This window comes from Coffea arabica, chromosome 6e, assembly GCF_036785885.1.
Source record: "Coffea arabica cultivar ET-39 chromosome 6e, Coffea Arabica ET-39 HiFi, whole genome shotgun sequence".
Classification (NCBI taxonomy): Eukaryota; Viridiplantae; Streptophyta; class Magnoliopsida; order Gentianales; family Rubiaceae; genus Coffea; species Coffea arabica.
Genome location: NC_092321.1, coordinates 5,924,337 through 5,939,655, shown reverse-complemented (window position 1 = coordinate 5,939,655; position 15,319 = coordinate 5,924,337). Strand labels below are relative to the sequence as shown.

General features: G+C 37.0%; 1 protein-coding gene and 1 long non-coding RNA gene across 2 annotated transcripts; both read right to left on the bottom strand.

Annotated features, from left to right (window-relative positions):
- Positions 1-6,300: 6,300 nt before the first annotated feature.
- LOC140009415 (uncharacterized) lies at positions 6,301-8,226 on the bottom strand. The gene is made up of 2 exons (XR_011816815.1): positions 6,822-8,226; positions 6,301-6,614 (listed from the first exon to the last, which is right to left on the bottom strand). It is a non-coding gene; the product is annotated as an uncharacterized lncRNA (long non-coding RNA).
- Positions 8,227-12,464: 4,238 nt separating this feature from the next.
- On the bottom strand, positions 12,465-15,291 carry LOC140009639 (uncharacterized). Its single transcript, XM_072055736.1, has 6 exons — positions 15,164-15,291; positions 14,938-15,073; positions 13,971-14,079; positions 13,559-13,701; positions 13,342-13,449; positions 12,465-12,925 (listed from the first exon to the last, which is right to left on the bottom strand). The coding sequence occupies exons 1-6, from the start codon at positions 15,289-15,291 to the stop codon at positions 12,482-12,484; spliced, it is 1,068 nt and encodes a 355-aa protein (XP_071911837.1). The 3' UTR covers positions 12,465-12,481.
- Positions 15,292-15,319: the final 28 nt, after the last annotated feature.

The window sequence follows — 15,319 nt, the reverse complement described above, 5'->3', positions numbered from 1 at the left end:
GGTACGGTCTCCTCTCAATCTCCATGCTGTACGCTGGTATGCTCAAGGTGCACTGAAGCATCGTCTTAGTCAGCCTCAGCCTCACTGAGCTACGAGAGGTGCGCGAGGTATGAATTTGGCGAAGTGGTGAGCAATCACCCCAAGTTTATATATCGTTGAGATTGATGTGACTGTATATGGAGCAGGAATTTGAGGGGCTTATATTCCAAATTTAGGTTCCAAGAAATATGATGTTGCCATCTTTACTTCCACAATAAGGTGTAGAGCAGTAGTATGCAAGTCTCATTTTCTTTGAATCCCATTTAATCCAGGAGAGCCAGGTGGCCTCATTAGGCTTGTTTTTGTTCTGACTCCAGTGCGGCTTGGATTTTGCTGCAGATGGCTTTAGACTTCAAACCTAGTTTTTGCAGGAAGACTGTTCTCAGATAGTTTTCAACCCAATATTCCTGGTACTGACCGTATCTTTCATTCATTTGACTGGCCATCTTCCACTAACTAGCCGTCAGTCAACTGTTTTGTTATGCAAGAAGAGCAAATGACCTTTTTCTGTAGAGCAAAAGATCTGATATGAATCGCTTGAAGCTCACAAAAAATGCAAGTCATGATTCCATTTCACTGGCTCCATCCATTTGGCGATTTGAATCAGCAGTCCATATCATTTGCCGCTTGTTCAGTCTAATTTTTTTTTCGACAATTGACAATAGTTTATTCTACACCTACTCTGGCCTATTCTAATGGGGAACCCAATTGGACCAATAGAGGGATCGACGAGAAATGAATCACCATCGGACCAAACGAGTGTACTACACACCCGTCTGAATTTTTTGAAGAGCTACATAATGTGGCAATCAAACCTTGCCTTCCACCCCACCAAGCAGGCCACCAGCCAGCCCAAAGGCTGGTGGTTTGTTCAGTCTAATTTACTTGGCAAAGACACAATCGGAACACCGGTGTAATTATGCGTACTGGTGTCAGGTTCTTACACTCAAAAACACATTTTAATAATTGAATATACTTGAGTAGTTACCATCTCCCCGACTGTTTTTAATATTTGCTTCTTCAAAATCACGATATATAACTCTCTGGAACTAAATATTGTGAAGAGGATTTAACGTACTCTTCTACAAACTTTGCAGAAACAAAAATTCTCTTGCACGTTCAGAAGTACTTGAAAGTTTCAGTGGATCAGAAGTGGTATTCAGCTTTTGATCCACAGAGGACAATCCAAATATAACCACCATCACAAATTAATTATAGCATTTTTTCCTTTTAATAGTGCACTGGATATGCATTCACTGCAGCAATTGTGTGATCAAGTGCAACCTTTAGTTAGTGCAGAAAAAGCTCGGTACCACAGACCATTAGCAAAAGCTCTACATGCAGGGATTGGCATTTTCTAAGATTCAGTTTTGACTCTACATCGTGACATTGGAATGGAAAACTATCTTTACGGACATCTTTGTCCAAGTCCTGTAGCTCTGTGCTTTAGATATCAAATGTTCTGCAACTATTATAGCTTGTTACAGAAAAGGCTACAATAACTGTTGGTTCGGGTAACCTTTTGCGGTGAACTGCCTTTTAGAATTCAATTACTACATCTAATCTCTTTTGCTTACTTTCATCTTCACTTCTCTGCATCTCCAAGCCATAATTCCAAACTATAATTCATGGTCTTGCATTATAGTTGGAATACTTGTGATGGCGCTCTCCTGACGTAATTCACGAATAGAAATGCAAAAGCTTGTAAACTCAAGTACGAATAATTTTCTACAGTTCCTTGTACCAATCTACTGAACTTATCATAGATACCATTCTGTAAAAGATGTTCCTCGAGATCTTTTGTCATCTTACAACCAGACTCTCGAAAGGCAATTTTCAGCTCTGAACTTTTTATGGCTTGCAGTTAGAGAAAATGTTAGATGTAGCATTTAGTTTCAACTAATGAATCTAGAATCATTTGCACAACAAACATATTATTACTACTATTCATCTATGACATGTATCTTTACAAGACAACGATGATTCCAAACCAAACTGTTACATGTCTGTAATTTTATAGGCCTCATATCAAACCTCTGAATTATCTCTTTGGCAAAGCTCCAAATCTCATTCTGCCATATCAAACTTTGGTGCTAATTATCTTTATTTTTACCTAACAGACGGCTAGCCAGAAAAGGTTGAGGAGACAGCTTTGGGGCTGAAAGGGACAAGGAACATTTACTCCATGACATTCTTCTCAAGAATGAAATGTTCCTGTGTAGACAACAGGCGTTTGGAAAAGCCCTTTTCAAGTTGTGCAGTGCACAGCTGCAGTTACGGTGGTATGGCCTCCGCCGAAATTCCGTCTGGTAAATTGATACACTTCCAGCTATAGCACACCAAAGTAAGATGCCAATGGCTCCAATTGTCATATCTCTGGCTTCCCTTTTCGTCTCCTCTATTTTCCTGAATGCTGGTGTTGTAGGGGCCGCTGCTCGGTCTACCTGTATCTGTGCATTTTGGAGATGAGAAGTACCCTTTGTTGATAGTGGGCAAAGGGGTTAAATATGTGGAGGTCGCTTGTATACATCTTTTCTGCCAACAGTTGGTAAAAATAACAAAAAAGGATCTTAGCAATCATCGTTTAGGCACGATTGCTTCTCGAAACACTTGGAATAAATTAGCCAACTTTGTAGTTTAGACTACGGAGGTTTACGATGGTTTCAAGAAATCCTTTCCATACTAAATCTCCATGGATTTGGGGTGATATCATGTAACCAACAGAAATTTCAAGAAATTGGCATTGTTCTAGCTGGCGTTCTGTTGCGTTGAGCGGTGGTCTCTATGCAAAGAGAATCCCTGTATCGAATCATGTTGCCAACTGCATATTTCTACTCATCATTTAGAAAGTTTTTTTTTTTTTTTTTTGGTTTTCGGATTGAAGAAATAATTTTTGTTTTGACGATAGATGATTAGGAAATGGATTTGTGACATCGTGCCTTTTAGAACGCATCGAGACTTTGAATGGTCATTGGACATTCATTCGCAATAAACTAGGAAAAGTGCATCAAGAAGAAGACTGAAAAGTCCCAAGATTGTGAATTTTGTGACGGTATTGCTGCACTGATGTTGTGAAGGTTTCAATTTCCCTTGTGTGATCTTATTGGAATTCTATCAGAATTAGGCAATCTTAGAAGAATATTTGTAATCATTGGAAGATTAGAAGTGAGTTCCTTCCCGCCTCCCCCTCCCCCGGCGGCGCCGGCGCCGGCGCCCCCTTTTCCTTTTATTGGTGGTGATCTTAGTGAAATTCTCCTAAAATTAGGCTTTCTAGAAAGAGTGCGAGTGTCTTGGTGTGCAGGTAGAAACACGTTTTGACTGGAACTTGTTCTGTCGATTGCATAAACGCGACCCTCGTTTTAACAGCGTAGGCCCGAAGGCCTTCACTGAGACACTTAGAGGCCGACTTGTAGACCCCCAAGACTTCTTTCTAGCTTTGCGACCAAATGGGGCCCACTGCCCGCTGCTTTGGCATCCAGACGACCTTGGGCGGCCCATTTAAGCCGTGTGTTTGTGTGTGTGTGTTTTTTTTCCCTAAATTCTAAGAAGACATCATGTTGCGTTTTTTAAACAGAGATGGTAAAAATGTTTGAATTAACCTAAATGTGATAATGTATATATTGTTAGAGTAAATTATATATATATATTGACAATGTGTATAGTATCTTCATTGGATCCATGATTTATATGTAAAAGTTGAATTTTAAATTTCAATTTTGCATAGTTGTTATTTACCATTAGATCCATGATATATGTGCAAAAATTGTATTTCAAATTCAATTTTTGCATAGTTATTATCTATCCAACGCTAACAATATATATACTGTCAGTATAGAAAAAATTAATCCATATTATTGATGTATAAAAAATTGAGTAAATCTTATATACACTGACAGTACCGTTTGATTCATAACACATGTATAAAAGTTAAATTTCAAATTCGAGCTCTGCATAGTTGTCATTCATCCAATACACTGTAAGTTTTAGAAAGATTAATCCTAAAAAATGTTCACCTTGCGTAATTTGTTAGACAACCAAAGCAATAAGTTAGTGCCGAAAGAGTTAAAAGAAAAGAAAAAAAAAATTAGTGCTCAAAGACTCCACTAAACCTAATTTAGTGTAAAGGGCTTTTCTGAGTATGGGATGGGATGCGACCTTAACTGAAGGATAACTGGGATGAAGGAATATATTAAAAGAAGATTTAAAAAAGGTGAAAAAAAAAAAAGAAAGAGAAACTTCTCAATGCTCAACGTGTTTATATTTCTGCCTCTTTTTTCTTTGAAGATCATGCCTTCATCACATTCTTTGGATCAAATTGGTCTGCCATGTCCTGCTTTTGAATCCTTTATCCCCCGCATGTGGGCTAAGTTCACAAAGAATGCAAATGAAGATAAAAGCAGAACAGAAGTGGTCCTCAATCGTCATGCAATGTGAAGAAGTAGCATCCGTTCCCTGGATCTTTTCACTCCCATTTATTACCCAACTGTTTTTGAAGCTTCGCTCGTTGTTACTAGTCTTTCAATTCTGAGGTGTGATGGATGCTGATATTTGCCTATTATTTGGACGCTTTATTGGGCCATCCAGGCACCCCATTCTAGCAGTACTCTTCCATACCTATGCAGCAAAGACGCTTCAATTTGTGACACACAGCAGCGCAAAGTCACTGAAAATACTTTCTCAGAGGTTTTCTTGTTTCCCTTCGAAAGCAATTTTTCCTAGGAGAACGCAGCTCTAGACTCTAGAGCACACTTACACCACTCGTTTCCACCATGTGCTAACAGATAAGACGAGGCTTGGGAAATGAAGAGAGCGTACTTAATGACTGTACTTTATGAATCCCTCTTTACTTGTTACCTTTTTTTTTTTTTTTGGCTATATATACTAAATATGATATTACTGTCATACTTTATAGTATACCGTTGTATTATCTAACTCCTTGATTACTTTTATCCTGTCTAACACATTAATCGGTCGAACTCTCCCTGAAATTTATCCTTCATGAACCCTGAATCCAAATCACTACCTTAAAACAAGAGGTATTGAAGTTGTACGGGTGTGAGCCATGATATATCCCTCAATCAAGGCCAAAAAAAAAAGCAAGAAAAAAAGAGATAGTATGCTGCTTTATGTACTAAACATGACCAATCAACGAGAAAGCAAAAATATTTTTAATCCCCGGGCACAGAAGGAGAAGGCAAACTCTATGGTAGATCTATCAAACACTGCCCTTGATGGTGTCTAGTGTAAAAGATAATATGAAAATGGGCTCTTTCTATCGATCATTTCTGGTCAAACAATCAAGCCTAGGCAGATATCCAATCCTAAAAGAGTAGGCATCTTCGTCAATTGATATCATTCTTGCTTAAGTTATTGAAATGAGGGTCGCGTTTTGAATTGGATTTTGGAGAATAGACTTCCACAAGAAAACTACAGTTTCCAGTGGGTAAGTCAATATGATAGGTTTGAAATCCATTTCATGGGTAAAAGACTTCAATTGAGACTTGAGAGGGTTTGAGCTAGGTAGCTGTTTGGCATGTCTACAGCTTTGGTTCTAACCTCTGAACATGGCTTCCAAATGGCAGTAGTAATATACATGGCGGTTGACTTTTCTTTCTGTTAATTCGTTTCATTTTGCTCCCTTTTTTTTTCTGTTTTTCTGTCTATAGTATTTTGGAAAATTGGCACGATATAACTTTTTTTTTTTTGCAAATGTACTACTCTTTTTTGGGTATGCGGGTGTAACTTTTTTGGGCCAGTAGATTATTCAGTCTAATTCGTTTGGATTTTTTTTTAGTTTTCGTAGCAAAAGTAATGCAACGATCTGATATATATATATATAAGGTAACAAAATAATTAAAAAATATATTCATAAAAAATATAATTTTTTTTTTTAGAAAATAACAAACCAAACAAGGCGCTGCACCCATTTGGATTGCATTTTTCTGGAGAGTTTTCGGAAGATAATAACTATAACACTTTTTAAAGATATATTATATATGTAAAGTAAAAAAATAATTAAAAATTAGGTTGAAAGAATATTCACGGAAAATGATGAAATTTTTTCGCAAGAAAAACACAATCCAGTCTACCCCAGCAATCTAAGTAGTGTCGCTAATCCGGGACCATCATCTTATAAAGGCCTCATAATAGTCGAAAAGAGAGCTTTAAGAGAGATACCCGTCAATCTAATAACCGTGGAAAGAGTGATGACCATCATTATTACCATGATTAAGTTTTAAACGGGACCCATGGTAGGTTGGCTGCTGATAAACAAATCGGGACAATTTAATAAATTATGTGTTCGGTTTCAGTAAAAGGGCAATGGGGCCGACATGGGTTATAGTTTTTCCCACTAATTATATTAAACTAATTTTGCTCGTAAACTAATAAAAGTGGAAACGGAACAGACAAAAAAAAACAAAACAAAACAAAACGTGGTCCTCCCAAAAGCACAGGGGTGAGTGCTTCCCATCACGGCGTTACTTCCCTCCGTCCACGTCTCCCCGAACTCCTATCCCGTGCACACCAGAAATGTTTTGGATCGTTCTGTGGTAAAAACGCTCCAAGTGGGACACCTGTAGGTAAAAATAAATTAAAAAAATCAACAGGTAGTTTCAGCTTTCAAGACTGTATGCCTGCTGAATTTTGAATGCCGATACATGCATCTTCAATTCAATTTCCCTTATTAAACTTTGGTTAGATTAGATATATTTGTTTTCTTCATTTTTATATTTTTTTATTTAGTAATAAATATATTTCAGTCGACATGAATTTGCACTTGCCACGTTTTCTTTTCTTTCTGCCGTTCTGCAGCTGGAAAGTCGGACTTGTGAGATGTCGCATTGAAATCTGGGCTTCTTCAACCATGTAGAGAAAAAGGTGGAGAATAAAGTGAAACGAAAACGAGTGAAGAACGCTTTCTGGGATGTTTCTAGTTGCTTCAATGCCAGAGACGAGTATAAGGAACCTTGAGGCTCTAAACAAACAGACAAGTCAAGCCAAAATATTTTGATACGTTTGTACGAATCGAGATGGAATCCTCTTGCTCATTCATTACCTGAGATAGATAGATGGGATGAAACGACAAGGAAATTCAAGAGAAAGCTCTAAAATAATACATGCACGGCATTAACAGAAATTAATTTTTGAATCTATTCCCATTTTTTTTTTTTTTGCTCTTTCTCTTGATCATCAACATTTTTGTCTTGCCCGATTCCAACTTTCCACCGCAAAATTACAGCATAAACCAGATTTGAACAGCCCAACGACATGCAATGCAGTCAAGACACAAAATCTGGCAAAAAACAAAGAACAAAAGAACAAACCTACCCACTAGTAGTAATTTCTTAATGTCAACCTTCAGAACATCTTATTTCAAAGAAACGAAAAACTACTATTTTTCGTGATCATTTTCGTCTTCTCTACTCAAAACCAACTGGGGTCTCTTAGCCTCCGCCCCAAACGCCGGAGAAGTGCAAGGCGAAGGGGAGGAATTGTTGTGATTACTTGCAGCCCCCATTAGAGCTAGACAACCCTCGCTCCAGGAACGCCTAATAGGGTACGAAACATTGTTGTACTTGGACGCATGGCTGCAGTGACCCCGGGATTTATGCAAAGCGCAGCTACAATTGCGGTGGTAAGGTCTTCTTTGGATCCCCAAATCGGAGCCGGAAATGCATCCGTCAAACATACCTCGGAGGATTCCGTCACCAGCTGCTCCTGTGGCCATCCCCTTCCGCTCCTTTTACTAATTCGTCTACTCTTCTCTCCTCCCTCTGCTCTCTTATATGTGTGAAATCTGATCAAGGGTGAGGAGGGTGCGAGCTAGAGGGAGAGACAGATTTAAAAGGTGGGTGGAAATGGCATTTTATAAAAATGGAGGAGATGAAGCTTATAAATGACGAAGGACCAGAAGAGCACAGGAGGGAGGAGTGATGACAGACGAGAGAGAGAACGGAAACGGATGCAACAGCGCCTTACGCGGAATTATTATACGGTCTCTTTAACAAACCCCCACCCAACAAGTTGTGCAACCAAGCCGCATACTCCTGGGATTCCCACACTCATTAAATAACCCGGTACAACTCAACCATACGCGCTATGGGGCCTCCCTTCTGCCAGTCTACGATATTAACACTCCTTGGGGGTTCTTTATTATTATTATTTTTTATGTAAACCGTTTTTGTGTCCGTGGATTATTTTGGATATGATATTATTTGAAATAATTATTATAATATTTTTTATGATATAATATATGTGAAATAAAAAATAATTTAAAATATAAAAAAAGTAATTGAAAAAACTTATTTATGATACAAATAAAAAAAAATTGATGTATAAACATTAAACACGCTCTATATAATATCTGATTAATCCAAAATCGAGCATATTAATTTCTATTGAAGCATATACTGAGGGACCCAGCAGACACAAACGCGACTCGAGAAATTGGGAAGCTTACTACTACTATTACTTTACCTCGAAGTAGCCACTATTACTATTTAAGTTTGACTTGAATTCCTAAGGTAATATATTGACTTAATTCTTAAGAAAAATATCAACATAGAGTTATACTATACTATTACTTCACCGCAAAGTAGCCACTATTACTATTTAACTTTGACTTGAATTCCTAAGAATAATATCAATATAGAGATATACTGTGCATATTCTAGAGGAGGGTTAGATTGAGTGGTAAGATTAAAAAGATTATAATTAGAATATATGACAAATATCGTATTTAAGTTTAAGTTTATTGCATTGATATAAAGTAAATATAACCCAAAGAAAACTATTAATTCCCTTGTGTGTACATAAAAATTAAAAGAGTATACTAATTTCGTAGAAATATAATTCAACTTTTCCAGAAAATGGGTCTGATCAATTGATGCAGTCTGTCATAGAAAAAGAGCGAACGGTTGTGGTCATAATCTTTGCATGTAATTGATCAGACTCATACACGGTTTGACTGACCCAACAACACTCATGCGTGAATGCACAAGTCTGTACTCACACAAATTTGTCACAATTTGTGGCGGTCTTAATTGACCTTCATCGATGGAGTCTGTACTCACATCGAACCTCCTCCCCTTCCCCTTAGACTAGGCTAGATTAGGTTATAGGACATCTATCGTTGCGACAAAAAAAAAAAGAAAAAAAAGAAAAGAAAACAACACTCATGCGTGAATGCAGCAGCTTCATGCCTGATATCACTTTTTTTTAATGCCTGGCATCCCGAAGCCTGAAATTATGAGGATTAAAATATAGGGATAATATCATAAACCTCCTCTGAAATTTCTCTTAATATCACTTAGCGCCCATAAGATTTTAAAATATCACTTATCTCCCTTACTTCTATTATTTGTGTAATAAAAGTTTGAGAACTCCTAAACTACCATTTTACTCATTCTGCTAAATAAAAATACTCCGAAACCACTTTGTTTATTCCGGAAAAAAAAAACACTACCTAAAAAATAATTTCTAGTAGCACTATCACATCACAAATCCATGGCCCATAAAAATATAAATTTGAAAAATCAAAAAAGTATTTATAAATAAATACACTAGCACCAACTTAACTCTATTTGCTCAAAATCGATTTCTTAAGAATCTTATTTTTTTCCTAATTTCGTCTCAATCCATGGCTCAACCCTTTAAGCTGTACTAATTATTATAAAAATCAATTCAAAATATGTGAATTATCTATCAAGTGAGTGTTAGTATAGTTTTTTTTTTTTTTACAATTAATAGGAGAGGTAAGTAATATTTTTAAAACCTCAGAATTGTTAAGTGGTATTAGGAGAAACTTCAAGGAGGTTTCTAATATTATCCCTAATATATATATAGAGAGATATATATATAGAGAGAGAGAGAGAGAGAGAGCATGTGTATGCTTTTTAGTTCGCAGTACATGCATTAGATATTTATTTCAATCTTTATTCTCACGTTCTTTGCACACGCCTTACGTGTGGCGTTAATAATGAACCTCGATTCCTTTGAAGAGCTTGTCGCACTCTACATATTCACCAAAAATTACCGCTAAAATCAACTTTGTATAACGTCATCACAGATATATAAATTGAAAAGGGCTCTAAGGTATCGGTGAAATTTGGCAGGAGGTCCTCTCGGTCATACTACAATAAATTATTTAACGTGCCCACCTTTCTAGACACATAGTACTAACGATTTATGATATTTCAAGTCTAATGAGGAAGAAGAAAAAAAGAAAACGATTTGAGAGTCGAATCAGTAATCTTGAGTAGCATTTCCGCTAGCTAGCTCCTTCCTTCCAAACTAGCATTCATCATAGCCAAGAGCACTAAGCAAGCACAGACTAGAAGATGCTATAATCTTCCACCAATTTAGCTTAGATACAAGTAATTAGCAATATGGCTTAGATTTTTCCTCCAACAACCCTTGTGGAGACTTGTACGAGTTGGCAAAATTGAATATGAGATTGCTTTGGGGCAAGTCAGTGGAAACGTGCAATTAACAAACTTCACCAATTTCGTTTTCGAAAGTTTGCGAGAGGAGTTTTACTCTTGTGATGGGAAAGTCAAGATTCTAGAATGTAACTCCTACTCAAAAAACTAGCTAGTAGCATCCATATTCGCAACTACTTCACCAGTGTACGATGCGTTGCGCGTTTGGAATTTGGAAGAACATACAAGACATCATGTATGTGTGGAAAATAGCAAGTGATGCACCAGTTTGTGATGATGATCCCATATTGAAAAGTATCTGGAAAATGAAAATATTAATAGAAATTTGTGCACCAATTCAAATAAATTTGAATAGCAGGAAATTTTGGAAGAAAATTCTAAAATTTCAATGTGTTTGTCCTATAATGACTATAAGGTTAAATAAAAAGCTGGGCATTTAGGGCACCTGGCCCTTCACAACCTGAAATTAATGTTTATTAAGGGTGTGTTTCGATTGCAGATTTTCAAAGAAAAATTGCTACGTTCTTTGTGGGCACATTTTTCAGTCACCATTTTACCTCACAAATATCAAATCGTTACAGTAATTTTTCTACAAAAAAATTCAGAAAAATGCAATCCAAACAAAGTCCAAGTTGGTAACTATTGTTTTATTTCAATTAACAGTTATATATGTTAATTGATTATTAAGAAGTTGTGTACGATACAAAAAACTGCTTACTATCAAGAAAGCGTCTATCCTCATAAACCTGTTAATTAAGAAGTATTTTTATAAAGACATGCCTAGTCACTTTGAGGGTGTTCATAAATAAGAGGATTCAGGCGTCTAGAACACTACATTTAATTCTTCTTCTCATCAAGTCTTCCACACAAACTTGGGAGAGTTCCTTATATATCCGTGTAGGGAAGCTCTAGTTTTCGACTTTATAAACGTTAGAAGGAATTGCCATATGCCTACTAGCAAGCAATCATAGCGGGGGCAAATTTTCTTAAAGAAATTGAATTAAATCATGTCAAAATCATAGTTCATACTTATTTTTTTAACGAGTGTCCGATAGCATGATTATACCCGTCTGATATATTATGTATATCTATACACATCTAATATTTATGGGGTGAGAAAATAAGTCAGATATATGTACAAATATTCGTTGTAAAACTTTTTCATATGCACAATTAGAAATGTATAATCTCATTACGAAGTATTACTCGGAGTTTATGAGACAAAATGTTATACATTTGGCAGATTCGCACAAAGTTTTTTCTTTGCGTGCACATAAATTTCAAAGTACGTGCGTCTGTACATGTTGGACAGATAAAAAAAATTTTGCCTTTTTTTTTTTTTGGGTTAGATCATGTTAATAAATTTTAAAAAAAAAGAATGCTTCGGACAACCATTATAAACGAAATGAATCAAAATTTGAGTTGTGATGAGGAAATATTGCTGAGTTTCTATCATTGAAAGCATCGACTCCACTTTCTGTGTGAAAGAGATGATCCACACTCTTCTAACTTCCACTTCCAGCGATATTCGTCTCAATCGATTGGTACCGATAGCGATGGGAATTGATATGTATTCCATGCTTCCAGGAGAATTGTTGTAGCGCAGCCTTTGGAGCGACTCGCTCCTCCTTTTTATGCCTCGTGCCTGTCAAATTGTCAGTCGCACGGCAAATTTGCTTTAACAAGCTCCGAAAATTGACAGATTCAAATGCTGCCAGCTACGTAAATTTCTTTCCCACTTAATTCTTCGTGACAATGCTTTTTGCGACATTGCAACGTACTAGGAGAGGTAAACCGCGCTTCGCGCGGTGGAATATAAAACGTGAATACCCATGAAAGATTAAAATTGTGTAAATAATAGTTGGCTTTAGTGATAAGTAATATTAGATCAGAAGTAATAGTGGAGGTATATGTATTGGTTAACAATCGAAAACTGTTGAACAAATGGAACAAGCTAATCTGGTAATGGATGCGATATACTAATTTGGTAATCAAAGCTACTAATATATTAAAGGTGAAATGTATGATGCCATGGATACATGATTTCTATGCTGTTGATTCCGAAAATTAAAACAGCAAGGGATGTACGGGACTGGGGTATGAATACAAGTATTTCTCCTTGTTGAAGACCATGGAGACATTTGTATTTCCGAAGAGCATTTTGAATTTGCAGAAGCCAGCAGCATCGATGCAAGAAACGTAATGGTTAAACGAAGGCGCCAGTATAAAGACCAATACGAACGCGCAATGTTGACTAAACTCCCTTGTTTCTCAGCAAGGCGGATACCATCGATAATTGATGCATGGTTGAGTGCATCAGAAAAAATGGCAACTCTTTCATCCCTTTTAGGTTTTCCCCCTTCAGCTAACAGCAAACCAACACTTCCAACTGCTGTGATAAGTGCCATGTTGGCTGCAAAGCCTGCGGGACAGAGAAGGCAATCCTAATATGTGATATTAGAGCAAGAATTCATTAGTCTAAATCCAGCAGCATCAACCCTTCATTACGATCAAAAGCATAGCAGGTAAAGTTTGACCATCTATTGACCATAGTACATGAAATAGGAAGTTACATCCAATTTGTTTATACGTGACATATGTTGCCTTCTAAAGAAATGAAATCTATAATGAATATATTGCTGCAATAGACATGGGAGGCAAGAACCAATTCATTGGGTTTAAGCTTCATTGCAACCAAGACCTAGTTGAATCACACCTAACTAAAAATTTTGTCATATGGATTGTCATAACCACTTTTCTTATCACTTGATTGTTTAGAGTTCTGAAATAAAAATGTTATCAATAAAACCTTTTGAAAAATCTGCATTTACTGGGTACTGAATGAAAATTTTGAAACTACCTCTTTCTTCTTTAAGTCTGCCAATGCCGACTCCAGCAACCTGTGGTTATTTGTGTAACTACAAATTAATGCAGAACCTCTAGGTCCCATCCCATGCAACTGAGCTGCCTAATTTGTCAGGGGAAACCACAACACAACACAAGTTATTAACCAAAATTCTCCATTTGATATCAGGAGAATCCATAACTCAACAACATATTGATTAAAAAAAAATTACCTTTACTGCGGCCTTGATAACAGTTGGGTGGGAACTCAAGCCTAGGTAATCATTCCCAGAGAAAATTAATAACTTCTTGAACTTTCCACCACATGGCCCTGCTCCATCATCATCCTCACCATTCCCAATTACAGTGTCATCCCCTGTTTTATCAATTCAATAAAGCATAAAATACCAAAACAATGCACATGCAATCCGTGACAAGTTTTCTACATGCTTTTCTTTTCTTCATCCTTAAAAAATATAATCACAGCAAGAAACACGCATAAAAAAAAGAGCTTCTTCTCAAACAAAATTAATCACTCCACAAGTTTTCAGTAGGTAAATGGGATGGAGGGAAACAAATGTAGTACCGGAATTGGGAATGTCTTAAACATCCAAGGCGCAAATCCCGTGTGAAAAAAGCCACAACTGGGCATTGCTGACACAGAGGCATTGCTGACAAAGGTCCTTAAACAATTGGTTATTGGAACTAAACTGTGAATGTGGGAGGATAAAGGCTCCTCATTATTTACAAGCAACTGAATTACAGATCAAGTTAAAAAGTAACCTAACAGACAAAATACAGTCCATACATAACAACAGACTCAAAGGCTCAAAAGATCAAGAAGGCCAATAGCCAAGAGCAACATGGCAATCGGAAAAGCAGCCTTGATCCTAACACAAATAGCAAGTAACAACTGTGAACTTGGCGATGGCCGTTGACCTAATCACATATGAGGAATGCTTTATATAACACAACAGGTTCTTCCGTTCTAGGCGACGGCAAACTTGTCTATACAGGCCAAAAAACTGCACAGATAAAAAATGGGGATAAGAAAATAGCTGATAGCAAGGCACAACTACAGTGAACAAAGCTCCGAGCAGTGGAAAGGAAAACACAACCTCGTCATCAACTGTCTAGTACAATTGAAATGCACTAAGTCCAATTATCTTTTCAGCTTCAGCACCCAGAGTGACAACACTTACATAGCCAGTATCGTCATGAATAAAAAATTCTAATCCATACCCTACGCAAGCGAAAGGAAATAACCAGCAGGAGAAAACAAAGCCATTTGAAAAAAAGACTAATTGGAACCAAAGCAACTAACTAATACCAAACATGGAATGAACCTTGGAAAAATATACATTCCCAGGCCGCAAGAAAGACACCTAATCCCTAAGGTAGTGGAAAAATCATATGAATGATAACAGTGGGGGCAGGCGAGATGCCAAAAGCGAGTCATTGGACACGCAATTTCAACACGGCCCTTAATCCAGACGGTTGCTCGATCCTCAAAACAACATAGAGTAGCAACTACTCAGCAAAACAACTACAGAAAAGGGGAAAAACAACAGCAAAGGAAAAAGCTGCGGTATAAAAATAGAAAGTCACTAACAAAGCGAGTGAAGGATGCAACGCTGGAGATTGCAGTAAGAGTTGGAGCACGAACATGAGGTAAAAGAATAGCCGGATCAACGTATGATTTATTGTCAAAAATCATATGGACTAATTCCAAGACATTTCTTTCACACCTACAAGAAACAACAAAGAAAAGTAAGCCCATAACAGAATAAAAAAGGCCACACACTGATGAACAGCAATTCAAAAGTATAAAAACCAACCAGCAGTCAAGCTCGCGTGCCTCCAAAACATCAAGAGCAACAAGTATAACAGAAGATGGCTGGGTCGACAATGATATATCTAGTACAACAAAACAAGCGAGGCAACTAAAAATAAACCAACCAGGCATCAAGGAAACAAAACATAATGCACAAGAA

Coding starts and splice junctions, on each gene's coding strand:
- LOC140009639 (XM_072055736.1), bottom strand. CDS start 15,291: ATGCCTGGTTGGTTTATTTTTAGTTGCCTCGCTTGTTTTGTTGTACTA. Junction 15,074..15,163: donor GCACGCGAGCTTGACTGCTG/GTTGGTTTTTAT, acceptor TGTTTCTTGTAG/GTGTGAAAGAAATGTCTTGG. Junction 13,702..13,970: donor CTCTGTGTCAGCAATGCCCA/GTTGTGGCTTTT, acceptor TTGATAAAACAG/GGGATGACACTGTAATTGGG.